General features: G+C 45.6%; 3 protein-coding genes and 1 long non-coding RNA gene across 10 annotated transcripts; 2 read left to right on the top strand and 2 right to left on the bottom strand.

The window, feature by feature from the left end:
* Positions 1–2932: 2932 nt before the first annotated feature.
* On the bottom strand, positions 2933–9568 carry LOC130544657 (uncharacterized). The gene is made up of 2 exons (XR_008961093.1): positions 9323–9568; positions 2933–6775 (listed from the first exon to the last, which is right to left on the bottom strand). It is a non-coding gene; the product is annotated as an uncharacterized LOC130544657 (long non-coding RNA).
* Positions 9475–18542, top strand: PTPMT1 (protein tyrosine phosphatase mitochondrial 1). Its single transcript, XM_026511922.4, has 4 exons — positions 9475–9896; positions 10009–10089; positions 12328–12519; positions 13845–18542. Exons 1-4 carry the CDS (start codon positions 9504–9506, stop codon positions 14001–14003), a joined length of 825 nt encoding a protein of 274 aa, XP_026367707.1. The 5' UTR covers positions 9475–9503; the 3' UTR covers positions 14004–18542.
* On the bottom strand, positions 14551–20731 carry KBTBD4 (kelch repeat and BTB domain containing 4). Of its 5 annotated transcripts, none has more exons than XM_026511914.4 (4): positions 20548–20731; positions 19004–19621; positions 17497–17603; positions 14551–17037 (listed from the first exon to the last, which is right to left on the bottom strand). In XM_026511914.4, exons 1-4 carry the CDS (start codon positions 20723–20725, stop codon positions 16177–16179), a joined length of 1764 nt encoding a protein of 587 aa, XP_026367699.2. In that variant the 5' UTR covers positions 20726–20731; the 3' UTR covers positions 14551–16176. The 5 variants fall into 5 exon arrangements, with proteins under 5 accessions (XP_026367699.2, XP_026367703.1, XP_057173362.1 ...); XM_026511918.4 differs by having other exon boundaries at positions 19004–19674; positions 20464–20626; XM_057317379.1 differs by having other exon boundaries at positions 19004–19617; positions 20464–20619.
* On the top strand, positions 20670–25747 carry NDUFS3 (NADH:ubiquinone oxidoreductase core subunit S3). Of its 3 annotated transcripts, none has more exons than XM_026511919.4 (7): positions 20670–20800; positions 20913–20978; positions 22306–22403; positions 22612–22761; positions 23829–23954; positions 24089–24208; positions 25502–25747. In XM_026511919.4, the coding sequence occupies exons 1-7, from the start codon at positions 20734–20736 to the stop codon at positions 25667–25669; spliced, it is 795 nt and encodes a 264-aa protein (XP_026367704.1). In that variant the 5' UTR covers positions 20670–20733; the 3' UTR covers positions 25670–25747. The 3 variants fall into 3 exon arrangements, with proteins under 3 accessions (XP_026367704.1, XP_057173380.1, XP_048071316.1); XM_048215359.2 differs by having other exon boundaries at positions 20719–20758; XM_057317397.1 differs by having other exon boundaries at positions 20680–20800; positions 24089–25747.
* The last annotated feature ends 307 nt before the right edge of the window (positions 25748–26054 follow it).

Below are 26054 nucleotides of genomic sequence, written 5' to 3' on the forward strand. Positions count from 1 at the left end.
GACACTTGGGTTGGCTGTTGCCCAACTCTTTTATTTATTTAAGTCATCTCTGGACCTAACAGGGTGTGTGTGTGTGTGTGTGTGTGTACAGTGGAATACTATTCAGCCTTAAAAAGGAAGCAAATTCTGATACCTGGTACAACATGAATGAACTTTGAGGATGTTATCCAAAGTGAAATAAGCCAGTCACAAAAGGACAAACGCTACATGATTTCACTTTATGAGGTATCGAGAGTAGTTAAGATTCCAATAATAAAGAGTAGAATGGTGGCAGCCAACAGACACATGAAAAGATGCTCACTATCTCTCATCATCAGGGAAATGCAAATCAAAACCACAATGAGATATCACCTCACCCCTGACAAAATGGCTAAAATAAAAAACACAAGAAACAGCAAGTGTTGGTGAGAAAAAGGGACCCTCGTGCACTGTTGGTAGGAAGGCAAATTGGTGCAGTCTCTTTGGAAAACAGCATGGAAGTTCCTTAAAAAATTAAAAATAGAGTCACCATATGATCCAGTAATTCCAGCACTGGGTATTTACCCAAAGTAAACAAAAATACTAATTTGAAAAGATAGATACACCCCTATATTTATTGTAGCATTATTTACAATACCCAAGATATGGAAGCAACCTGAGTGTCCATCCATAGATGAATGGATTAAGAAGATGTGGTATACATATACTGGAATATTATTCAGCCATAAAAAAGAATGAGATCTTACCATCTGCCCCAGCATGGATGGCCCTAGAGGGTATAATGCTAAGTGAAATAAGTCAGTCAGAGAAAGACAAATACCATATGACTGCACTTAGATATGGAGTTTAAGAGACAAAATAAATGAACAAAGGAAAAAACAGACAAAAACCCAGACTCTTTTTTTTTTTTTAAGATTTTATTTATTTGACAGAGAGAGACACAGCCAGAGAGGGAACACAAGCAGGGGGAGTGGGAGAGGGAGAAGCAGGCCCCCTGTCGAGCAGGGAGCCCAATGCAGGGCTCGATCCCAGGACCCTGGGATCATGACCTGAGCCGAAGGCAGACGCTTAACGACTGAGCCATCCAGGCACCCCAACCAGACTCTTAAATAAAGAGAACAAACTGATGGTTGCCAGAGGGAAGGGGGGTACAGAGAAGTGAGATAGATAAAGGGGATTAAGAGTACATTGATGATGAGGGGTGCCTGCCTGGCTCAGTCAGTGGAGCATGTGACTCTTGATCTCAGGGTTGTGAGTTCGAGCCCCACATTGGGTATAAAGATTACTTAAAAATAAAATCATAAGGGGCGCCTGGGTGGCTCAGTCATTAAGTGTCTGCCTTCGGCTCAGATCATGGTCCTGGGATTGAGCCCCGCATCGGGCTCCCTGCTCAGCGGGAAGCCTGCTTCTCCCTCTCCCACTCCTCCTGCTTGTGTTCCCTCTTTTGCTATCTCTCTCTGTGTCAAATAAGAAAGAAAAGAAAGAAAGAAAGAAAGAAAGAAAGAAAGAAAGAAAGAAAGAAAGAAAGAAAGAAAGAAAGAAAGAAAGTCCGAAATTAAAAAATAAAAAATAAAATCTTAAAAAAAACAGTACACTATGATGAGCACTGAATAGAATTGTTTGATCATAAAAGAGTTGTTTAATCCTTATATTGTACACCTGAAACTAATACAACACTGTATATTGATTATAATTCAATAAAGAAAAGGAGATTTAAAAATGTAAAAAAGAGAGAGAGAGAAGAAAAAAGTGGAGCGGTGGTTGCCAGAGACTGGATAGACGGTGGTATCGGAAGTTGTTTATTTATTTTTTTTAAATTATTTTACTTTTTAAAAAAATATTTTATTTATTTATTTATTTATTTATTTATTTATTTATTTATTTGAGGGAGAGCATGAGTAGGGGGCGGGGAGGAGCAGAAGGAGAAGCAGACTCCCCACTGAGCAGGGAGCCGGGCCGGCGTGGGGCTCCATCCCAGGACCCGGAGATCATGACCTGAGCTGAAGGTAACTGATTGAGCCACCCAGGCGCCCCTTAATCAATTTACTTTTTATGTCATCTCTACACCCAATGTGGAGCTTGAACTCACAGCTCTGAGATCAGAAATCAGATGCACGCTAGGGACTGAGGCAGTCAGGCACCCCATGGGGAGTTGTCTTACAGGTACAAAGTTTCAGTTTGGGAAATTGAAAAAAGTTCTGGAGATGGACCATGGTAATGGCTGGGCAACAATGTCATTGTGCTTCATGTCAATGAACAGTATATTAAAAATGGTTAAGATGGCATATTTTTTTAAGATTTTATTTATGTATTTATGTATTTATTTGTCAGAGAGAGAGCACAAGCAGGTGGAGCTGCAGGCAGAGGGAGAGGGAGAAGCAGGCTCCCTGCCGAGGAAGGAGCCCCATGTGGGGTTGGATCCCAGGGGGTCCTGGGATCACGACCTGAGCCTAAGTCAGGCCCTTAACCGACTGAGCCACCCAGGTGCCCCAAGATGGCATATTTTATAGCATGTATATTTTGATATAATTTTTTAAAAAGATTTGGGCTTCACACTGCAACTGACACATGCACTTATATTAGGTAGGATACGTCAAACTGCTGAAACAATTAGACCTAAAGTAAATAGTTGAAACAAAATAGCTTAGTTCTCTCTGCCTCAACAGATTGGGGAAGATGTTCCCAGTTAGTGGGAGGATGAAGAGAGATAGCTTCTACTTTAAGTAATTATTTAGTGGCCCAGATTTTTTAAAAAGATTTTATTTATTCATTTGAGAGAGAGAGACAGAGCACGAGCGAGGGAAGGGGGAGCAGAGGGAGAGAGAGGAGCCGACTCCACGCTGAGCAGGGAGCAGGACGCAGGGCTCCATCCCAGGACCCTGGCCATGACCTGAGCTGAAGGCAGACGTCTAACCGACTGAGCCAACCATGCACCCCAGATATTTTAAAAAGATTTTTATTATTTATTTGAGAAAGAGAGTAAGTAAGCGAGAGAGAGAGCACAAGTGGGAGAAGGGGCGGAGGGAGAGGGAGAAGCTGACTCCCCATCCCAGGACCCCCAGATCACAAACCGAGCTGAAGGCAGATCCTTAACCGACCCAGGTACCCCTAGTGACCCAGAGTAATGGGGACTCTGCCACGTATAACTCATTCCTGCTGAGATGATTCCTGCCATCTTCATCACCACTCTAGCCCCCAAGAGGAGAAAAAGAGTGTGAAGAAGACTCGTGGAGGAGTTATGGACGGGGCCTGCTGGTCCTGAGGCTGGCACACATCACTTCCTCTCACACTCCATTGGAGGTGACTGAGTCCTGTATCACCTCCCACTTCAAGGGACACTGAGCATATGACAGCTCAGATATTGTAAGAGAAGTGGATAAAGAATTTTGGTGGACAGTTAAGTTTCTAAAAAGAAAAAAACCAAAATCCCTGGGGGAATATACATCTAACTGAAATATTATCTTCAGAGGTAAGATTACTGGAAACTCTCACTTTTTATATATAATTTTGAAGTGCTTGCATTTATAATACGCATATGTTACTATTATAATCAGAAACTGCAAGCCAAAACCAGGGTAGAGGGAATGACAGTAAAATGTTTGCATAAAAGCTGAAATCAATAAACATACAAAAAACCCCACTAAACTCCTTGTTAATTTTTTTATTTTTTATTTTTTTAAAGATTTTATTTAAGAGAGAGAGACAGAGCATGAGCATGAGCAGAGGAGAGGAGGCAGAGTGAGAGGGAGAAGCAGACTCCCCGCTGGGCAGGGAGCCCCACATGGGACTTGATCTCAGGACCCTGAGATCATGACCAGAGCCAAATGCAGACGCTCAACCAACTGAGCCACTCGGGCATGCCAACTCCTTGCTTAAAAAAATAAATAAATAAAAATAAACCAAAAAAACTACTAAACTCCTTGTTTAAAAAAAAAAAAGCTGAAACCACTTAATCAGTAAAATCAGACACCAACCTAAATTTCCATCACAGGAGAATGGGTAAATAAATGATAGTATAGGGCACCTGGGGGCTCAGTTGGTTAAGCATCTGCCTTCAGCCCAGGTCAGGATCCCAGGCTCCTGGATCGAGTCCCGTGTGGGGCTCCCTGCTCAGCAGGGAGTCTGCTTCTCCCTCTCCTCCTGCCCCTCCCTCCTGCTTGCCTCACTCGCACTCTCTCTCCCTCAAATAAATAAAATCTTTAAAAAAATAAAAAATAGGGGCGCCTGGGTGGCTCAGTTGTTAAGCGTCTGCCTTCAGCTCAGGGCGTGATCCCGGCGTTATGGGATCGAGCCCCACATCGGGCTCCTCCGCTGGGAGCCTGCTTCTTCCTCTCCCGCTCCCCCTGCTTGTGTTCCCTCTCTCGCTGGCTGTCTCTCTCTCTCTGTCAAATAAATAAATAAAATCTTTAAAGAAATAAAAATAAAAATAAATTAAAAATAAAAAATAAACGGTATAATCATATAAGGGATTATTATTAGGGTAGTAAAAACTAATGAACAATATCTACACACAACAATGTGGTTGAACTTACAACGAAAAACTCATTAAAGACTTAGTTGCTGTATTTACCATTTTATAAAGCATACATTTACATGGTAAAAAGTACATGGTTAATTTTTATTATGAAATATTTTTAAAAATAGGCCGAAGGGCATCATGACTCCCCACAGAACATCACTCAAACAATGATTAATATTTTGGCATATTTGTGTAATTGCTTTTTTTCTTGGTACAGTATTTTGATGCAAATCCCTTATATGTCACGTATGTCTACATACTTTAGTAAGAATGTAATAAGCAAATTTATAGGCATTTTCTTACACAGCAACAATGTCATGACCACATTAACAAAGTTAGCAATAACTCTTTGGTATTATCTCTGTCCATAATCAAATGTCTCCAATTATTTCAAAAACATGACTTTTTTTTAAGTTTTATTTTTATTTAAGTAATCTATACCCCCAATGTAGGGCTCAAACTCATGAGCCCGAGATCAGGAGTCCCGTGCTCTTCTGACTGAGCCGGCCCGGTGTCCCCAAAACATGGCTTTAATAGCGGATTCGTTTCACTCAGGATCCACGCTGTCCACACACAATTTCTGGTTACCATGTCTCTAGGACTCCTGATCTGAGAGCTGCTCTCCCATTCTTCTTCTTTTTGTTTTGTTTTTTTTTTCCCATGCTTTTGCCTTGCAGAAACAGAGTCAACTGTTCCTGTAGGATATCTATGCTCTGGGTTTGTCTATTGTTGCATGTGATGACATTTCACTTATCCTTCTATCGTCTATATTTGCTGGAAATGAAAAGTTAGCCCCGGCCGCCTGGGTGGCTCAGTCGTTAGACGTCTGCCTTCGGCTCAGGTCTTGACCCCAGGGTCCGGGGATCCACCCCTGCATCAGGCTCCCTGCTCAACAGGAAGCCTGCTTCTCTCTCTCTCTCTCTGTCAAATAAATAAATTTTAAAAATCTTAAAAAAAGAAGTTAGCTCCTTATAAATCTGTTAGCTACACTGGAATTAAACAACAACAACAAAGAGCATGAGGAAAAGATTTTGGGTTCACTGCATAAACAATGTAAGACCCAAGTGTGTGTGCATGTGTATGATCAAACTACAAATATAAAAGAGTATGTAAATGCACATAAAAATTAATTAATTAGAAAAACTTGACATATACATGTGTGTAAAAATAAAATATATTCAGTCTCTTAAGTAGTTAGTGAAATGGAAATAAAAATAAAGAGTTGCCATTAAAAAAAAAGAAAAAAGCAAGATCTTGAGGCCTGTTTAAATTCAGGTTGGACTTTTTGAGGCTGAGGCTATGAGCATCTGGAGATGTATAATGGCAGTTTGTCCTGCTCTTAACAATGTGGGGATTAATCAGTGAGTGGTTCGGGTGGCTACAGCCCAATTCCTCCAGGTAACGTTTCCTTTCAGGGTTTCACCTAATGCTTTTGTCCACTGATGACCATTGACTGGATCCATTATTTGACTAGGGATGCAAAATGCTGAGTTTCTATCATTCTTTCACATTTACTAGCTGGAATACAAAATACTGAATTTCTAATTTTATTATTCCTTCCGCATTCATTAACAGGAAGTCTGCTGTAAAGAAGAAATTTCCCTTACCAACTGGGGATATTTGGTTGCCCCGAAATACAGTCCATACAGGAATACCATTCACTGACATATCCCAAGTGCTAGAACATTGTCTGGAATATACAGGCTTCTAAAATAGTTTTCAACTGAATTGGAAGCCATATATTGGGGGCTCCTGGTTGGCTCAGTCCATAGAGCATGTAATTCTTGATCTTGGGTTGTGAGTTTGAGCCCCACATTGAGGGTAGAGTTTACTTTAAAAAAAAAAAAAAAGAAAGAAAGAAATCCATATATTGGAATACTAATGCTTTGAAAAGCACAAAGTAAATGTATACGTATCTACAGTGACACGGCATAATATTTATGAAAATTGTTGAGTAAAACAGCAGGTGACACAACAGTAAATATAGAATGCGCCAATTTTTACAAAATAGACTTTAAGTGTATCAAAAATAGAATGGAATGGGGCACTTGGCTAGATCAGTCATTGGAGCATACAACTCTTGATCTCAGGGTTGTGAGTTCAAGCCCCATGTAGGGTGTAGAGGTTACTTACAAAAATAAAATCTTAGGGGCTCCTGGGTGGCTCAGTCCACTAAGTGTCTGACTCTTGATTTCAGCTCAGGTCATGATCTCAGGGTTGTGAGATCCAGCCCTGCGACGGTTCATGGCTGGGCGTGGAGCCTGCTTAAGATTCTCTCTAAAACAAACAAACAAACAAACAAACAAACATCTTTTAAAAAATAGAACGGATTAACAGGTGAATATGTGATAAAACCAAGTGTTAATTGTAGAATTTAGATGGTGGTTATATGGGTTTTTCCGGTTCAATTTATTCAGTTATTCAGTTACTTTATCATGAAAATGTTCGTCACAAAATGTTGGAAAAATATGTGTATAAAAATTTGTATTTCTGAAGAGTGGGTTTGGGGGTAAGGATGGAATTTTCCAGGTTATATACTTTGTGTAAAGCAAAAATTGTAAATGATTCTTTGACATAGTAATTCCACTTTAGGAACCTATCCTAATAGGGGCACGTGAGTGGCTCAGTCGGTTAAGCAGCTGCCTTTGGCTCAGGTCATAGTCCCAGGATCCTGGGATCAAGTCCGGCATTGCATTGGTCTCCCTGCTGAGTGCGGAGCCTGCTTCACCCTCGCCCTCTGCCAGCTACTCCCCTTGCTTGTGCTCTCGCTTTACGCATTCTGTCAAATAAGCAAAATCTTCTTTTAAAAAAAAAGAATCTATCCTAATAAAGTAATTCTAAATATGGAAAATACAGAAATATAGAAAAAAATGTCATGCTGGAATTATAAAAAAATATTTGGAAATATCCTGAATGTCCAATAACAGGAGAATGATCACATTATGGTGTGGTAACTAGGTTCATTCCAAATGGTAAAGACAATGTAATAATATGGGAAGTCCTCATGGCACATTTTGTGAAAAAATTGATACAAAATTTTGTCAACATGATTACAATGATTTAATTTATTTTATTTTTAAGTAATCTCTAAAGCCAACATGAGGCTTGAACTCACAAATCCAAGATCAAGAGTTGCACGCTCAACTGACTGAGCCAGCCAGGTGCCCCTACAACACTTTCTAAAAATGGTACACATAGACCACATAGTGTTATCATATGACCCAATAACTCCACTCTTAGATATCCAAGAGAAATGAAAACATATGTTCACGCTAAAACTTGTGTATGAATGTTCACGGCAGCATTATTCAAAATAGCCAAAAAGTGTAAACAGTCAAATGTCTGTTGACTGATAAATGAGGAAACAAAATGTGATATATCCATACAACGGAATATTATTTGGCAATTTTTTAAAAATACAGTAGTGGGGTGCCTGGGTAGCTCAGTCGGTTAAGCGTCTGACTCTCCACCTCACCTCGAGGCTCCACGCTGGGTGTGGTGCCTACTTAGACGAACACAGTAGTGACACGTGCTACAACATGGATGAACCGTGAAAACATGCTCAGTGAGAGAAGCCAGACACAAAAGACACATATTGTAGGAGTCCATGTACTTGAAACATCCAGCAGGCAAATCTATGAGACAAATTAGTGGTTGCCTAGGGGTGGGGGTAAGGGGATATGGGATTTGGGGGCAAGGGAATAATGAAATGTTCTAAAATCGTTTGTGGTGGGGCGCCTGGGTGGCTCAGTTGGTTAAGCGTCCCATTCCTGGTTTCTGCTCAGGTGGTGATCTCGGGATCATGAGATCTACCCCTCCACCCACTCGTGCTCTCTCTAAATACATGAGCAAAATTGGTTGTGATGATTGCACAACTCTGAATATACTAAAAAACCATTGAATCGTACACTTTAAATGGGTGAACTGTATGGTATGTTGAGTTATATCTCAATAAAGTTGTTACAAAGAAGTTTTCTAGTGGTGCACACAGGAAATTGGAGGAAAAAAGAAATGTATCTGAAGTGGTGAAATTATGGGTAATTAGAGCAAATTCTACTTCACTGTATTTTCCAATTGTGATGAGTACCTATGACTTTTTTTTCCTTAAGTTTTTCTTAAGCTTTTTCTTAAGTAAACTTTAACCCCAACGTGGAGTTTGAACTCACAACCCCACGATCAAGAGTTGCGAGCTCCACCCACTGAGCCAGCCAGGCGCCCCAAGTATGTATTATGACTTCTACAAGGAGAAAAGAAACCTTTTTTAAAGAGCATCAGGTACCAATAAAGAAATAAATAGCACTAGATGCATGTTCCACTTAATGTAAAGAAGCAGCATCACAATTCCTCTTACCTCTCTGTAGGGTGTGGTTTTTATATTTACACTTATCACAACACTTTCTTAATATATTTCCATAACTTATTAGATATACTTATATATTTTTTCTTTACACACACACACACACACACACACACACACACACACACACCCGGGTTTGGGCAGGAGGAGGGAGCACGAGTTCTGGCAGATGGGGAGGGTGGGGGAAGGGCCATATCAACCCAGGTGCCCCGCTAGCCCTCTCCGCCGCCACCCCCCAGCCCCCCGCCGCCTAAAAGCTCAAAGCCCATTCTTCAACTGTCCCCTTCAGGACTGCCCCTACCACAGAGTCTCTTCCTGGACTAGTCTTTACGTTTGTGGGGTCCCACCCTCGCCTGGGTCGCAGCCCCCCACCTTCCGGCCGGGGACTGGGAAGAGCGGCCAGGGCCGCCCTTCCTCGGCCCGGCCCGGGGCCCGGTTCCACTCGCAGGGTCAGAGGCCCCCCTCACCTGGGGTCCCAGCCTCCTCCCTCGGGAGGGAGGCCGCCGGCCACGGGCAGGCGTCCCGGTTTCACACGCCGCAGAGTCGCAGGCCTCGGGCCGCGGACGCGCCCTCCCACCGCCGGGTCCCACTTGCCGGCCGGGGAATCCCTGGTCCCTCCCCCAGGCCGGCGGCCCCTCCTCCCGAGCCATGCAGCGGGGCCCAGGGGCCCGGGGCTCTCCCGCCGAGCGCCCGGACGCCGGGCCAGACGTCTCGGCGCCCCAGGGGCCCGCGCCGACCGCGTCGCCTTCATTCGAGGCGGCGGAAGACTCGCAGCCCTCGTCCCCGTCGCCCTCGGGGCTCTCGCGGCCGCCGACCTCGAGCCTGGGCGTGGGCAGGTCGCGGCTGCGCCAGGCCGGGTGGGGCGGGATGGCGGCCGGCGCGTTGCTGGAGGCCGGCCTGGCCCGGGTGCTCTTCTACCCGACGCTGCTGTACACCGTGTTCCGCGGGAAAGTGCCGGGCCGGGCGCACCGCGACTGGTACCACCGCATCGACCCCACGGTGCTGCTGGGTGCGCTGCCGCTGCGGGGCATGACGCGCAGGGTGAGCCGTGGCGGGGGAGCCGGGCGGGAGGCCGGTCCGCGGCGGGACTGGGAGCCGGCGAGAGCCGCCCGCGCCTCGTTGGCCCTTTCTGAGCCCCGTTTTGCCTCGGCAGCTGGTAGAGGACGAGAACGTGCGCGGGGTGATCACCATGAACGAGGAATATGAGACGCGGTTCCTGTGTAACTCCGCAAAGGTGACGACGGACTGGGAGCGGGGCATGGGTCAGGGACAAGGGCAGGGGCGCCCGCCAGCCCCCTCGGCACCCTGGCTGGGCCTGGGACAGCCTTGGGGGATTGGTTGGGGGAGAGGGAGCCGCAGGTGACCGTGCCCCAGAGACACGTGCCCCAGGCTTTTTTGCCTCTTCAGTTCCGCCCTCTAAGCTTAAATGGCTGTAGCTGTAGGTAGAAACTAATTGTGAAAGAGAAACCGAGGTGAAAGGCATTTTAAAGAATTGACAAAGTCTACTTCTTTGTGCACAAATGTATTCTTAATTTCCGTAACTTAAGTCAGTAACCAAATCGAAAGGCAATTTTTCTATGGCTTGCTGATTTCATTCATGCAACACTGAGCACTGTCAAGCATTCCCTCAGGCATTCAAGACGAAGACCCTATAAACTCTAAGAAGAAAGGCCACCCCCCAGTCTCCAGGAGTAATTTATCATAAAACAACCCCTTGAAAAATTGCATAGGCTTCATTTGGTATTGATTTGAGGGAATTTTTATTCATATGTTAGCGATAAAGGGGAACTCCAAAGTATTGTCATAACAGAGTTCAGACCTCAAACATAATTTTCATTAAGTTTCAGTGCTTGTTTGTGGAACTCTCCGCAACGGTTATTAGACATTGCACTATCTTCATATAAAGATGTCGCCCTGCAACGCCTGGGTGGCTAAGTCAGTTAAGCATGGGACTCAGGTCTTGAGATCAGCCCCACCTCTGGCTCCCTTTTGGGTGTGGAGCCTGATTAAGATTGTCTCTCTCCTTCCTCTCCCCATGTCAAATAAATAATGATGTCGCCCTGTCTTTATTGTGTTGACATCTATTAGCACGACACACTCATTTTTCTTCGTTACTGTACTGATATAACCTGATGAAGAGGCTATTATTTCAACGAGTAGGTTTTTTTGTAACCTTAGAAATGGACTTACATTTAAAATGTATTCATTCGTGATGACATACATACGTTTTTAAGAAACGGATAACAGTTCCTTGGATTTCCCGGAGTACTTTGCTACAAGGCCTCCGGAATTATTAGCCAAAATGTTAAATGTTCCCTAGTGTGGTCAGTCCTGTGCAATAAAGAGTCACAAAAAGTGCACGATCTCTGGGTCTGAGGTATTGACACGTGTACGATGCAGCTATATTACCCAACTAGCCTAGAGAAAAATCTCCACGGCAGTGGCTGTCCCATTTTAATAAGCATAAATATTATCTGGCAGTCTTGTTAAAATAGCAATTCCTAGGTACCACCCCCCAGAAATTCTGACTTAGGAACTTTAGGGTGGGGTCCAGGAATCTGAATATTTAGCAAACTCCCTAGGTATTTGTGGCATAATTGATGCAAAGCTCCACGTTGCAAAACTGCTGGGGTTTTGTTAGTTTCATGAGCAGTATAAAATACTGACCTTCACTCAGTCATGAAGTCTTTGGTTCCAGCGAAACACCTTCACTCATTAGCTGGAGCCTATTTGGAGTCTTTTTTTTTTTTTTTTTTTTAAGATTTTACTTTTTAAGTAATCTATACCCAAGGTGGGACTTGAATTTACAACCAGATCAAAAGTCGCATGCTCTACCAACTGAGCCAGCCAGGTACCACCTTATCTGGACTCTTAAGGAAAAAAAAAAAATTGCTTGATATGCCAGAGGCCTTATTTCTTCTATTGCTTATTCTTTTCTTCTTCTGAAGTGATAATGTATTAACAAAGGTAGGTGTGTTGTTTTAATTTTAAAATGGTAACTCTATTTTGTACCATGTGCTCTCTCAAAAAAAAAAAGGGGCAAAGAGACTTATAGACAGAGAAATAGAAAGCTCTTGCAAAATATAGTAGCCCAGCCCTGCAGCTGGGTCACTGCATGGGTGCCAAGATTATGCAAAAAGTTACACAACTTTTGTAGATCAATTTTATACAGCTAATTTTGCAGCTAAAGATTCAAATACCCAAAGGGTACTTTAAGAACATTTTAAATCTTGAACATGATTCTAACTCAGTAGCACAGCTGTTGTTTGATGAAAGACCAACCATGCAGGTCAGCCATTTAAAAGACATCTCTGTAAGAAGTTTCTTGTTTAGAAAATAGTAAACAGTATACTCACATTGTAGTAAACCCTAAGCTTCTTTGTTGTTTTGCTGTCTCTTGGGAGCCTGTAGTCCTACCACTCACGTCAGGCTTTTTTCATTTTCTTTTTTACGCTGCCGGACCTGGTTGCAGGAATGGAGGAAAGCAGGAGTCGAGCAGCTGCGGCTCAGTACAGTAGACATGACTGGAGTCCCAACCTTGGCTAACCTCCAGAAAGGAGTCCAGTTTGCTCTCAAGTACCAGGCGCTGGGCCAGTGTGTCTATGTGCATTGTAAGGCTGGGCGCTCCAGAAGTGCCACCATGGTGGCAGCATATCTGATTCAGGTAGGAAAGGTCTTTCTGGACTGGTCTATTTACAGCCTATTTCTAGAACTTCAGTAGCATGGTTGGTCTACTGGAAGGCCTTCCTGGAAGGAGCCATGTCTCCAATTTCAGGCTGTTGGGAGGTGGAAAGCACCTGAAGTTTGCAGATAGGCTGACCTCTGGCTTTGCCACCTAACAGCTGTGTGACCTTAGGCAAAGTGGCTTTCCCTCTCTGATCCTCAAACTAAATGTGTCATGAAGCTTGAATGGAAAGTATGTCAAGCACTGACTACCTGCAACAGGCACTCAAAAAATGAAGTTGCAAAGGATGCTAACACCAGTAAAAGGCTAAAATAAAAGCATTTTTTATAAATAGTATGTCAGAAAACCTAGTACCGTAGATAACAATGCTGGGCACTTACTGCTCTGTAGGACTCAAGATTTCTTGAAGTATTTCAGATCAAAGTTCAGAACATTAATTTCTAGAAACAGAGGATCCAATGGAATTTTGTCTATTACTTTATGATTGGCAGGTGTGAGGCTTTTAAAACTATTTATAAGCAAATACTCTCTAGTCCATTACTTCCTGTTACACAGCTCCCAACCTGACTCATCTTTGTTACCTGTCTGGCCCCTGTAGAGCATTTACTAAGTTATGTGGTTAGTTTAAGAAAAAAGGAAATGTAGAGATAACAGGCCTGGCTTTGAGTTACTGTGGACTGGTATGTGATTTAACAGTATTAAAGCTTTGATCATTAGGACTCCATTTACTGGAACTGGGTTCTCAGGAGGATATTTTGGACTTAATGAGAATTGACCCAGCTGGGCTTGCAATCTGTAGTTTCGTGGTTTTGTTGAGTTCTAAACCAATAGGTATCCTTAGAACACAAAGATAACCCTCCTACTTAAATCTAAAAAGTGTTTTCCGTGCCCTGGTGACAAGCTGAATAAAAACATCTACCATATATTCTCTCCAGGAAACTTATAACCAACAGCCCAGATCCCAGAGGACATCTAATAGGCCTATGCAAGCTTGAATTAGGATCTCAGCTTTGCATGTTCAACCTTCTTTTTCCAGGGTTTGGCAGAGCAAGAATTAGGTAGAAAGACTGATGTCCCCTCAGCCTACTGCAAAGTATTGTGGGACTGGTTGACTGAGGGGGTTATAGTACCCCTCCCCCCACCGTTTATAATATATGGGGCATGTTTTTTAACACCCACCCCCCCGGCCAGATGAAGTTTTTAAAATAATGAAATTCTGAGAGTCCATTAGCACCTGTTATTAGGTCAAGGACACCTTAACACCTGCTCCTTTCTTTCTCTGATTTCCCAATCCTGTACTTCAGGTGTACAACTGGAGTCCAGAGGAGGCTGTAAGAGCCATCACCAAGATCCGGTCACACATCCACATCAGATCTGGCCAGTTGGAAGTTCTCAAAGAGTTCCACAAGGAGATTACTGCAGGGGCAGCAAAGGATAAGACTGGTCACACATCACAGACGTGAAATACACAGATTAGAAAGAACTCAAGACAACCTTGCTTGCTACCGAATCAAATAGTTTTAACAGGACCAAGGGGGTTTAAGCCCAGACTTGACAGAGCAGCAATGTGCTAAGTAATGGATAATTTTGCTCCCTTTGTCTTGTTTTACTTTCCTGAAGTAACACTGTTGTATGCCTAGAGAGATTTAGTGTGGCTTCAATTCACTGGCTTCAATTCATGTGGCTTCATATCACTGGGATATGGGATGAGGGTCCTTGTTTTCTCGAATTGGGTCAAAGAAATCTATTGTGTATGTAACGCTGTGCCTAATGATATTTAGCACGACTCAAAAACATTTAACACTGGGAAAAGAGAGGAGAAATCTCAGCTCAGACTCTTTGCCACTGTCAGACTCCCAATTCACTGGCCCCATGGGGCTCTCCTCCCCCTTTGGAGCAGTGATCCTGTATGTAGAAAAGGAAGTTCAGGATCCAATCAGTATTGTGGCTGGTATATAAGCCATTTACCTTAGCAAGTCACTCCTTTCGAATTCAAAACAGACACACACATCCCTTCCAAAACTTTTATTTGTATGAACAGTTCCTATCTCTTGGCTTACCTTAGGGCTTTTAAAAGAGTAAAGACCTTATATATTTAAATTTGAAAAAAGTTTCTGCTATTAATCAGAAGTAATACTTTCTATTTCTTTCTGGCTTAGTCCTTGGAGTAAGCCAAAAATAAAACCAAAGGGTTGGGCTCCTGGGTGGCTCGGTCAGTTAAGCGTCTGCCTTTGGCTCAGGTCATGATCCCAAAGTCCTGGGATCGAGTCCTGCATCGGGCTCCCTGCTCCTTGGCGAATCTTCTTCTCCCTCTGCCCCTCCCCCCACTCATTCTCTCTCTCTCTAATAAATAAAATCTTAAAAACAAAACAACCCCCCCCCAAAAACAAAGTGTTTGCTGGGTATTTACCCCAAAGATACAAATGTAGTGATCCAAAGGGGCATCTGCACCCCAATGTTTATAGCACCAATGTCCACAATAGCCAAACTATGGAAAGAGCCCAGGTGTCCATCGACAGATGAATAGGTAAAGAAAATGGTGTGTGTGTGTGTGTGTGTGTGTGTATGTATATGTATGTATATGTATACATACACACACATATAGATGCACAATGGAATATTACGCAGCCATCAGAAAATGAAATCTTGCCATTTGCAACCACGTAGATGGAACTAGAGGGTATTATGCTAAGCAAAATAAGTCAATCGGAAAAAGAATTATCATATGATCTCACGGATATGTGGAATTTAAGAAAGCAGGGGATCAAAGGGGAAGAGAGAAAAAAATGAAACGACAAAAGCAGAGAGGGAGACAAACCATAAGAGACTCTTAATCTTAGGAAACAAACTGAGGGTTGCTGGAGGGGAGGGGGGTGGGGGGATAGGGTGGCCGGTGATGGACACTGGGGAGGGTATGTGTTGTAGTGAGCACTGTGTGTTGTGTAAGACTGATAAATCACAGACCTGTACCCCTGAAACAATATAGTCTAAAGAAAAATTTAAAATAGATAAATAAATAGCATGTATCCTGAGGGAAAAAAGAAAAACAAAAAACAAAAACCAACCAACCAAACAAAAAAACCCAAAGTGTTCATTTCCTGACAGAGAAGTGAGAAAACACGAGACGTGGTGTCCTGAATTCAAGAGTCGGCGCTTGCTGGTGAAGGACACCTTCAGCTTAGACCATTCTCCCAACCAAAGCCTGAAGGAAAACTCTTAACACCTATTTCTTTGAGGGAAGATTACCAACTAGCCACTTTGCAGGTTATAGAAAAAAGGAAGGCGGGGGCATCTTTCCTTCTGTCCTGGGACCAGAGGTGCTTCCACTTAACACCGATGAGGGGATGAAAGGAGGATGTGCCTACGGTCTGAGAGATGGCTTACTCGGGCCGTCTGCAGTGAGGCACGGGGCTCCCAGGTGACAGCAGAGGACAGGCTGGCCTACTCTTGGAGCAGCCAGATGAGCAGAAGCAGTCTAAAAAGCCCCAATGGAACACCCCTATGGGTGCAGGAAGGACTGTAGTGCTGCCCTTTCCAACATGTGCCCCCTCTGATGGGGGCCCCAGAGACTTCGAATTTGGATGGGTAGGTGCTGGAAACGGAAGGGCAAAAGTCAGCTGCTCTCCCCCCACAGCCTTAGGCCAACACAAACTGCAAATTAGTAAGTAGCACCTTAATGCCTCTGGTGACAGTTACAGCTGAAGTGGCAGGGTCAAGCTTGTAGGTGTTGGCATCCCCCTTTTTATATCGGTCCCGAAAAACATAGATGCTCCCGTTACAGCTGGCGATCTTCCAGAGGGATGGGGCAGAGCTCCAGGCCTCAGGAAGGCAAAGCCGGGTAAAGCTGTCTAGCAGGGGATTGTAGCACACCAGGGAGTCCCCTTCAGCCACGATGAACACCAGATCCTTATGCACAGCTGCGTGCATGCGACCTGCGAAGGGCAGAACGTAGGGCTTCACATGGCATTTGTCTGTCTCTGTGTCAAAGCACTGGATGAGTCGGGAAGGTTTGGTAAAGAAGTCCAGGTCATTCTCCTCCCCCCCAAGTAAATAGATGATCCCGTTAAGGTTGGCACCAGCGGCCCCTGACACAGCCACCTCTAGCTGGGTTGTCTCTGTCCAGACGTTATCACCTACCCGATAATAGATAACTGCATTGGAGAGGGTATCCTGCAGTGTCTTGCCACCCAGTGAATATATAGCATCTTTCCCGGGCACAGACACCAGGGTGTGCTGGAGCCGGTCCCGGGGCAAAGGTGCACACCATTCCCAGTCCACGGTGGCATTGTTGCACTTCCACATGCGCCGTGGGATGGACCCTCCCACCACGTATAAGTCTCCACCATGCTTACAGGCTGCAGTGATCTGGTGGCACAAGCTGTTTTGGCCACTTACACTGATGGAGTCATCTTCTGCACAGTGTAAGGACACAGCCAACGAGTGGGTACGAGATGACTCTTTCCCGATCAGGTAAATGTGCACATTCTCCCCGATCTCCTATTGGCAAAATTAAAATCATAGATGACATCTATCAGTTCTAGGCTAAGGCTCAGCTGAGACACCTACCCTTAAGGTTCTGGACCACACACTTGCATCCTGCTCTAACCTACCTCCCTCGAGTTACTGTGTGCCATCCTGACTGTCCTTCAATCACTTTCTTTCAGACATTAAGCTGGGGCAGAGAATCTGTTGCTCTCATCCCGAACTGGTGCTTTAGAAAAAAAGGTGCTTTAGAAAAAAGGTGCTTAGGATTAATGCAATGGTGACAGTAGTTCTCTCAAGGAACTTTGTGGAGCTCAGAGGCTAGTGGTTTCTGGGCTCATGCACACATCCTCCTCCCCAGTTCTTAACTTTGAGTCAGAGATGACTCATTCACCAGCTATCAAAGAGGCCAGATCAACAGCTGGAATGCATAGATACTATGGTGTCCCAACGCTAAAGAGAAATCTGCCTTACCTTCAAGCTAGTTCTGAGTGACTCTGCAAAAACCTCCCTTTCTTCTTTATTGAAATTGATCCAGGCTTCTATTGCTTCTGTTGGGTTCTGGGAACATGGAACGCCATCTGTGACAGTCAGAGGAAAGACATGGTCAATGGCAATCCAACAATCTAAAAGAGAAATTTAGAGCCAGTACCTTTAAAGATATGAATCACTTTTTAGACTACCATCGTGTGTGTGTGTGTGTGTGTGTGTGTGTGTGTGTGTGTGTGTGTGTAAGAAATTAACCTAAATTGCATACCTCACTGGCAGGGTCAGGATTGTTTTTTCTGTTTGTTTTTTAAAGATTTATTTACTGGGCGCCTGGGTGGCTCATTTGGTTGAGCATCTGACACTTGCTTTTCGCTCAGGTCATCATCTCGTGGTCATGGGATCGAGCCCTACATGGGGCTCTCTCTGCTCAGTGCAGTCTGCTTCAGCTGAAACTCCCTCCCCCTCTGCCCCTTCCCACTTGAAGCCTCGTGCATGCATTCTCTCTAAAATAAATAAATAAAATCTAAAAAAAAAAAAGAAAAGATTTATTTATTTGAAAGAGAGAGCGGGCGTGCGCACGCAAATGCACGAGTTGGGGGAGGAGGAAGAGGGAGAGAAAATCTCAAGCACACTCTGCTGAGTGCGGAGCCCCACATGGGGCTTGATCCCACAACACCAAGACCAGAACCTGAGCTGAATCTAAGAGAACAAGGCTCACCGACTGAGCAGACCAGGCGCCCCCAAGGGTCAGGATTGTTACCTAAAGTTGGCCCATCACTTAAAATGTTTGTTAGGTAAATATCTTGACTCATCATCAATTTACTTAGGTAACCAGTCCCACAGGTACAGGCAAAGTGCAAGACAGATGAGAACATTAATACACAAAACAGCTCCTCACTACCTTTTGGGGGTGAGCACTGCTTTTTTTTTTTTTTTTGATTCAATACTTGTATATAGTTGATGGGTTTAAAATGTGTGGGTGCACTTATATGCGGGTTTTTTTCAATAAATATAGTACAGTATTGTGAATGTATTTTCTTTTCCTTATGATTTTCCTAATAACATTTTCTTTTCTGTAGTTTAAAGAACACAGTATATAATACATTCAACATAGAATATACATGTTAATGGATTTCTTACATTATTGATAATGCTTCTGGTCAATAGCAGGGTATTTGTGAAGTTTTGGGAGAGTCAAAAATATACATGGATTTTGACTATGTGGACGTCACTCTTCATCCCCACGTTGTTCAAGGGTTAACTGTAAGTCGCAAAGTACTGCTTTTATTTTCCAGGGTTCTTCCTCTGGAAGGGACTGCCTATGACAGCAGCTAAATCTCACCTCAATCTCTCAAAAAGGATTTAAATCCCTACCAGGAATAATAATGTAAATTAATACCAGGAAGCCTGAAGATTCCTTTCTCCTGAATTAGAACCGCCACTAATCATACCTAAGTAGTTGAGTATGATGTGCCCCTCTCCCTCAACTTACCCGAAATGATATCAGTGAGTAGATGGTGGGGCAGGTGGAGAAATTCATCTGTGCTCTGCAGCTGGGCCAGGTGGGCCTTGGCACAGTGTTTGGCAGCAGTGTAGAGCTCAGGATCACTGTGCCTATCTGCCAGCCACATTACCTGAAGGCAGTCCCCCACCTGCACTGTGCGGGCCAAAAACCGAGAACATTCCTCAAAGAGAGATGTCAGCTGATACATGTCTGACACCTCATAAATTTCCTGCAGCTCTTCAGCTCGAAGTTTCACGGTCCCGTGGTAGATGTAATCAACCAGGAGCTGGAAAACAGATTCGCTGACATCCTGCAGTACAATCACTCGGTTGTGAGCCTCCTTCAGGTTGGAAGTGAACATGGACCGGAAAAAGCAGCTCTGAGCTGAGAGGACCAGCCGGTGGAGCTGAAACTCCCGGCCTTCCACCGAAATGGTGACATCAGCAAAGAGCTCTTCCTCCAGACACAGTTTCATGATGCCCTGAGCCACACGGCCGGAGTGTGACCTATCTTTGAAAGTGTAGTTCACAAAGTAGTTCTCATCCATGGATGCCCCGGGCTCCTCTGGTGATTCCATGGTAGCCAACTTCTCTCTCTGCCACCTGTCTGCAAAGCAACACCACCCTGAATAGTGGGGAATCCACAGTCTATGAATCCAACTGTTCAATTCAGGGAGGGAGAAGGTAAAAGTGATAGCAAAGTGAGCAGAGATTGGCCTTAGTCCTAATGACATCCCGGAAGCGCTCCTAAAACCAAAGCTGAGTTCATTCTCCCGCAGTGGCACTCCTACCCTAATGAAATCAATGAAATTTCCTACTCTCGGTGTTTCCCTAAGAAAAAAAATATACCTTTCCATGATGTAACAAGAGGCTTGGTATTTAGACCAATACGTGAAAGCAAGGCACTGGAGGAAGCCTATGATCTTAAGCCTGGCAAAAAGCCTTGCTAACCAAATGTCTACTGGGCATAAAACTAGTGAGGCTCTGGGCAGCAGAACCCGACAAAATAGACCCCCGCGTTCTTGTGGCCAAAGTCCCTCTTCCCCCGCGCATGGAGTTCAGACCTTCCAAAATAAGGCTTGGCCTGGGACATCTGTTAGCCCCACATTTTGTCTTTTCTACTTCTCCCCTACACTTCCCGGTTCGCCCTAACGACTCCCAAGACTCCGTCCCAGAACGCGAGACGAAGCCCAGCCGTCCCCAGCCCGGGGCATAAGTAGGCCCATCGCCTGGAGCTGTGTCCCTGCTCCACCCGGAGTCGCCTAGGAAACGGTCGCTAGGCGACCCTTCTCTCTCCCTTCTCTCCCCCTCCCCCCAACACCCTGCCCCCGGCTCCTCTCCACGCCCCCTCCCGGCGCCCGCCGGCCCTGATCAAAAGCTTAGCTCTGGGAGCTGGGGAGGGGAGTGGAATGTGGAACCCAGAACCCCCGCCCCTTCCCCTCCTCTCACCCGTCCGGTTCCCTAGGGTCCTCGCCTTCTCTCCAGCCTCTGCTACACCAAACTATGGCTACGTTCACCTCGCGGTTTCCCCACCTCCTTGCCTCGGTTTTTCGCCTGCCTGCCCTCCTTTCATTCCGAAGCCCAGAATCCGGAACCACTGCTTTCGGCCCCGCGTCCGCCCGGAAGAAAAATCAGACGCACACTTCCGCTTCCGGTCCGTGCCCTTGGGGGTCCGTGTCCTGTGGGTCCCGCCTTGGGTGCCTGGTTGCATCCCGAAACATGGCGGCGGCGGCGGCGGCTAGGGGTTGGTGGCGGGGGCTCGTGGGGTCCATGACGCTGGCCAGGGGTAAGCCGGAGGCAGCTGGCTGAGGCCCGGGGCGGGAGCGGAGGCGCGCTTAGTGCAGAGAGCCCATCAAGCCTCACCTTGCGCTTGTGTCTTTTTTTATCTTCCGGTGCAGGGGTCGGGCGACCCTCGGTGCCGTTGCTGCCGGTGAGGAGGGAAAGCGCCGCAGCCGATACGCGCCGTGAGTATGTGCGTGCGCGCCTTTGTCGGGACTACAGGCGGGGGACCCTTCATTCTTTTCGTCAGGTCTTTGCCCTTGCCTGGGATGCCCTTCCCCGTGTCCTCTGGCAAATCTCGGCTTGTGGAGACCTGACTGCAGTGGGCCTCATTCTGCGAGCAGAATCGGGCTCTCTGTGTATCCTTATGTCTCCCTGTTATGGATTACCTCTCGTCCGTTTCCATGATTCCTTTTCTCTCTGATTAAACTGTCAGCTCTTTGAGAGCGGGAAACAATGCTTGAGTCATAGAGGCCTGTTAAGATAGTTCATATTGAGTGCTGCTTGTGTGCTAGGCAGCTTGTTAAGTGATATAGTGAATGATTTTTTTAGTCTTCAGAACAATCTTAGGAGGTAGATAGCATTGTGATCCTCTTACTATAGATTAGGAAACAATTCAGAGAAGTAACTTGCCCACAGTCACAGAACTAGTGAGTGACACAGCAGGCTTGCCTGCTGCCAAAGGCAGAGAACACTTAGCCGTGGTGTGTGCAACCTGTGATGTGTGGGTACTCAGTGATTGAGGGATGCATGAATGGGTGTAGGGAGATATATTACAATCAACGTAAGTGGATTGAGAGTCAGGAGACCTGGCTTTTTCTCCTTTTGGACCTCAGTTTCCTCATCAGTGGGGGGAAAAAAGGTTTTGTTTGTTTAAGGTTTTATTTATTTGAGAGAGAGATAACACGGATAGAGAGAGAGAGAGAGAGAGCATGAGCGGGAGGAGAGGGAGAAGCAGGTTCCCCGCTGAGCAGGGAGACTGACATGGGGCTTGATCCCAGAACCCTGGGATCATGACCTGAGCCAAAGGCAGACACTTAACGAACTGAACCACCTAGGCGCCCCCCCCCAAAAAGGTTTCAACTAGATAATCTTTGAGGGCTCTTCAGCCCTGAAGTTCTTAGCTTGAGAAACTGCTGTGAGCCAGGTGCCTAAGGAGGTACAGAGAAGCAAAAGTTCTGGTTCCCACCCTTAAAGAGTCCCTGGTCTGGTAAAAGAGTTGAAATGTATGCTGCTTTAGCAGAAATGCAGGCGTTGTGAAGGAAGAACCAGCGAATAGCTTTGAGAAGAGGCAAATAACCGCAATTGCAGTAATAAGGAGAGTCTTTGTGGACTCTGTAGGTGACATTTTTCCTAAGTTTTCCTGGAGGAGGAACCCTCCACCCTCACCTTCTTCAAGGTTCTGCAGGGAGCCCTGCCAGGAGACAACACCCCTTGCGAGCCCAAGAGACTGAATGCAGGTGTGGCTGCTGCCTTCTCCATTCCTTTGTTAAATATGCCTTCTCCTTCCAGCCACTGTCAGACCACGGGATGATGTGGCCCACAAGCAGCTCTCAGCTTTTGGAGAGTATGTGGCTGAAATCCTGCCCAAGTATGTCCAACAAGTTCAGGTAATATTCACAACTGTTGTTTGGTCATGGGTCAAGAAAGAACATGTTCTCAGGGCATGTAGGAGTAGGCAGCCTGGTGTCAGAGAAACCAGTCTCTTCTATCCCACTTGGACTTCTTTCTCTGTCTTAAACCAGGAGACTCCAGCTGAAGTTAGCTGTTCTCTCAGTAGCTCTTTGTTCCTTCTTTTCTCCCTTTCCGTGTCTGCAGGTGTCTTGCTTCAATGAGTTGGAGATCTGTATCCATCCTGATGGAGTCATCCCAGTGCTGACTTTCCTCAGGGATCACACCAATGCACAGTTCAAATCCTTGGCTGACTTGACAGCCGTGGACATCCCCACTCGGCAGAATCGTTTTGAGGTCAGTCAGGAAATTTGAGAAGATTTAGTGGGTAAAGAAAAGGGACATACACGTCTTAGGGTGAAGGCTACCAGTGGGAACCATAGGCCTCCTTAGTTTTAGTTCAGGTCAAACAGTACAACACAGCAGTTAAACTAAGGCCTCAGATCAAGCAAACCTCAAGTTTGAATCCTGGCTCTGCCACTAATAGGCTACGTGACTTCAGACATTCTGTTTAATCTTTCTAAGCTTAAGATTTATTTTTTTCTTTCTTTTTTTTTTAAGATTACTTATTTATTTGAGAGAGAGCGTACACGCACAAACGGGTAGGGACAGAGGGAGAGGGAGAAGCAGACTCCCTGCTGAGTGGGGAGCCTGATCCCAGGACCCTGAGATCATGACCCAAGCCAAAGTCAGATGTTTAACCTATCAACCCACCCTAAGCTTTAGATTTCTTATGTGCAAAATAAGCATAAAATTGTCCTACTTCATGGAGTGGTTGTGAAGTGAGATAGTAGAGGTAGACTGCCAGCACATGATATGTTCTCAGTACGTTTAGCTATTGATATTTACTGATCATCTATTTGCCAGATCTTGGGATCAAGGGAGAAGTAATACCCAATACCTGCCCTCAAGGAGTCCCCCCAACTCTAGTGAGGGAGAAGGACACATAAAGATCTGACTGTGGTAACACAATGCATGGGATGTTAGATGCTAGAACTCAGTTCTGTCTGGGAGGCTTTGAAGGGAGAGAGAATGTTTGTGCTGAATCTTCATGCATGACCAAGAGTCCAGGAAGTAGCCCAGTCAGGATTGGGGCTAGGAGAGGGGGGTCCAGAGTCCTCCCAGACAAAGGGAATAGCATGAGCAAAGACAAGCATGCTGATATGCTGAGCTATAGCAGGGCTTAGGCCTTCGGAAGTAGTCGTAAATACAGAAGGATCTTGAGGTTAGCTTCAGGACAGAAGACATGTTCACAGGTAGAACCCTAACCCACCTTATATCCTCGTCATTGATGTTCTCACTCAGGGACTCCCACCCAGACCCTGTGTCCATCTTGGTCCTCCAGCTCCCTCTGCTCTCCCTAGATTGTTTACAACCTGCTTTCTCTGCGCTTCAACTCTCGGATCCGTGTGAAGACCTATACAGATGAGCTGACACCCATTGAGTCCACGGTTTCTGTGTATAAGGCTGCTAACTGGTATGAGAGGGAGGTAAGTTACTGGACATGGTGGATCCTGCCTCTAGGCCAGAGTTGCAGAACTGGTTGAAACTGTTGCATGCAGGGCATCCTCGCCCCTGTGTTGGCCATGATGGACTAGTTGCCTGAGGGCGTCTTTTTTCCTAGATCTGGGACATGTTTGGAGTCTTCTTTGCTAACCACCCTGACCTAAGAAGGATCCTGACAGACTATGGCTTTGAGGGACATCCTTTCCGGAAAGACTTTCCCCTGTCTGGCTACGTTGAGGTAGGAGGAACCTTGGAACGGGGGCAGCAGCCTCAGGGAAAGACTGGCAGGGAACCTGGGATATCCTGGGCATGGCAGGAAATAGGATCTGTGTACTGTGGTTGGTTTAATAGCATAGGCGTGGGGCGGGGAGAACATAGGCTCCGGATTCAAATCCTAGCATCACTTTTATAATCTGGGGCCTGTTACTTAATTTCTCCATGATTTTTTTCTCAGCTGCAAAATGGGAACGATAGTACTTAACTAATAAGATTTATAGTGAGCCGAATGATGTATGCTTAAACAGCCTGGTGTCCTGTAAATACTCAGTTGACATTAGCCATTATCGTAGTGATCATTTCAATGACCAAGGCAACCTTGAGGACACACTTTGTCCACAAGATGGAAAAGCGAAGGACCATTTTACCCTGCCCTGGACCCCTGAGAAGGCAGCTGACAGGAAAGACACTAAACGGTTAGCCCTTGAAAATGGTCAAAGGCAGGATCAGTAACCTGTGACTGCAGGGCCTTCTGAAGAATTTCAGTGCTTTGCTTTACCATCCTTGTGCTACAGAGTGTTCGTGAGCAGGAAAATGGTCTATTGCATACATACACGTGTGATTTCGTAGCAAAGTAACTTTTTTGAAATGTTGAGATAGTGTCAATCACCCTTTCTCTTCAGTACCCAAATATGCCTGTTTTCTCAGGGTTTTGTGCATGGTCCCATTTGCTTCTCCAGCTACTTCTGGTTAGGGCTACTTCCCTCTTCTTGTTTTCACTGTCTCCCTTATCTGGTTTGCCTCTTCACCCCATCACCTGTTTGTCTTTACCTTATCCAGCTGATCCTCCCACCAAGAAAAGCAATGCCAAATTTACTGCCTTGCATCTTGACAGCGGTAATGCCAAAGCCACATGGTCTGAACTTGAGTGCTTGCAGTTTAGGTTCACTCTTTTCAGCCACTAACTTGCTTCCTAATCCTGGGCCAATGCTTACCATTTCCTTATGAGAGTGGATGGGTGAACAAAGTCAGCTGTGCTGGAAAAGGAGCTCAGAGCTTATGATGTGGGGATGGTGAGCAGGGGAGCCTGGCTGAGTGATGGCAGCCCATTTTGGACTAAGGGTGGGCTGTGACTTGATCGGTAATACTGATGTGCGTGGAGACTTGCTGACAGAGGCTGGAAAAGCACTCAAGGACAGAGAAGTAATGGAGTTGGTGAAGTCACCCGTGCCCTTGGGAAAGTAGGCCCCTTAGCGGCTCAGTAGCTCTGAACAAGGTCTTCCTCAGTGCTTAAGCCTGTCTTTCTCTTCTGCAGTTACGCTATGACGATGAGGTGAAGCGGGTGGTGGCTGAGCCAGTGGAGTTGGCCCAGGAGTTCCGCAAGTTTGACCTGAACAGCCCATGGGAGGCTTTCCCTGCCTATCGCCAGCCCCCTGAGAGTCTCAAGCTTGAAGCCGGAGACAAGAAACCTGAAACCAAGTAGCTCCAGGGAAGGCATGTGGATACTAGAAAGCGCTTTATCTATAACTGAGCATCCCTGTAAATAAAATCCTTAGACTAATCATGTCTTGTGTGCTTGTGGGTAGAAGTGAAGCGTGACTCGGGAGAGGGGAGATTCAGCAGGGATTTTTCCCCTCTTCCTTAAAGAGACTACCAACCCAGGAGCCTCTTTTAATGGGACTAAGTAGTACAGTTGCAGACATGGTGACCTGCAGGTCTGGATGTACTTCTGAGAGGGGGTTTCTGGAGCTGAAATGGAAAGTCCTCACTGTCCACAGGGCTTAGGGTGGGTATGGCATGGCATCTCCTAAAAACTGCAGGGCCCTCAGCAACTGCAGGAGAAAGCCTCTTGTCACAGCAGACTGTCT

This window comes from Ursus arctos, unplaced genomic scaffold, assembly GCF_023065955.2.
Source record: "Ursus arctos isolate Adak ecotype North America unplaced genomic scaffold, UrsArc2.0 scaffold_23, whole genome shotgun sequence".
Classification (NCBI taxonomy): Eukaryota; Metazoa; Chordata; class Mammalia; order Carnivora; family Ursidae; genus Ursus; species Ursus arctos.

Coding starts and splice junctions, on each gene's coding strand:
- PTPMT1 (XM_026511922.4), top strand. CDS start 9,504: ATGCAGCGGGGCCCAGGGGCCCGGGGCTCTCCCGCCGAGCGCCCGGAC. Junction 9,897..10,008: donor TGCGGGGCATGACGCGCAGG/GTGAGCCGTGGC, acceptor TTGCCTCGGCAG/CTGGTAGAGGACGAGAACGT. Junction 10,090..12,327: donor TCCTGTGTAACTCCGCAAAG/GTGACGACGGAC, acceptor ACCTGGTTGCAG/GAATGGAGGAAAGCAGGAGT.
- KBTBD4 (XM_026511914.4), bottom strand. CDS start 20,725: ATGCAACCAGGCACCCAAGGCGGGACCCACAGGACACGGACCCCCAAG. Junction 19,622..20,547: donor CGAAAAACCGAGGCAAGGAG/GTGGGGAAACCG, acceptor GTTGCTTTGCAG/ACAGGTGGCAGAGAGAGAAG. Junction 17,604..19,003: donor ACTCACTGATATCATTTCGG/GTAAGTTGAGGG, acceptor TGACTGTCACAG/ATGGCGTTCCATGTTCCCAG.
- NDUFS3 (XM_057317397.1), top strand. CDS start 20,734: ATGGCGGCGGCGGCGGCGGCTAGGGGTTGGTGGCGGGGGCTCGTGGGG. Junction 20,979..22,305: donor CGCCGCAGCCGATACGCGCC/GTGAGTATGTGC, acceptor TTCTCCTTCCAG/CCACTGTCAGACCACGGGAT. Junction 23,955..24,088: donor CTAACTGGTATGAGAGGGAG/GTAAGTTACTGG, acceptor CTTTTTTCCTAG/ATCTGGGACATGTTTGGAGT.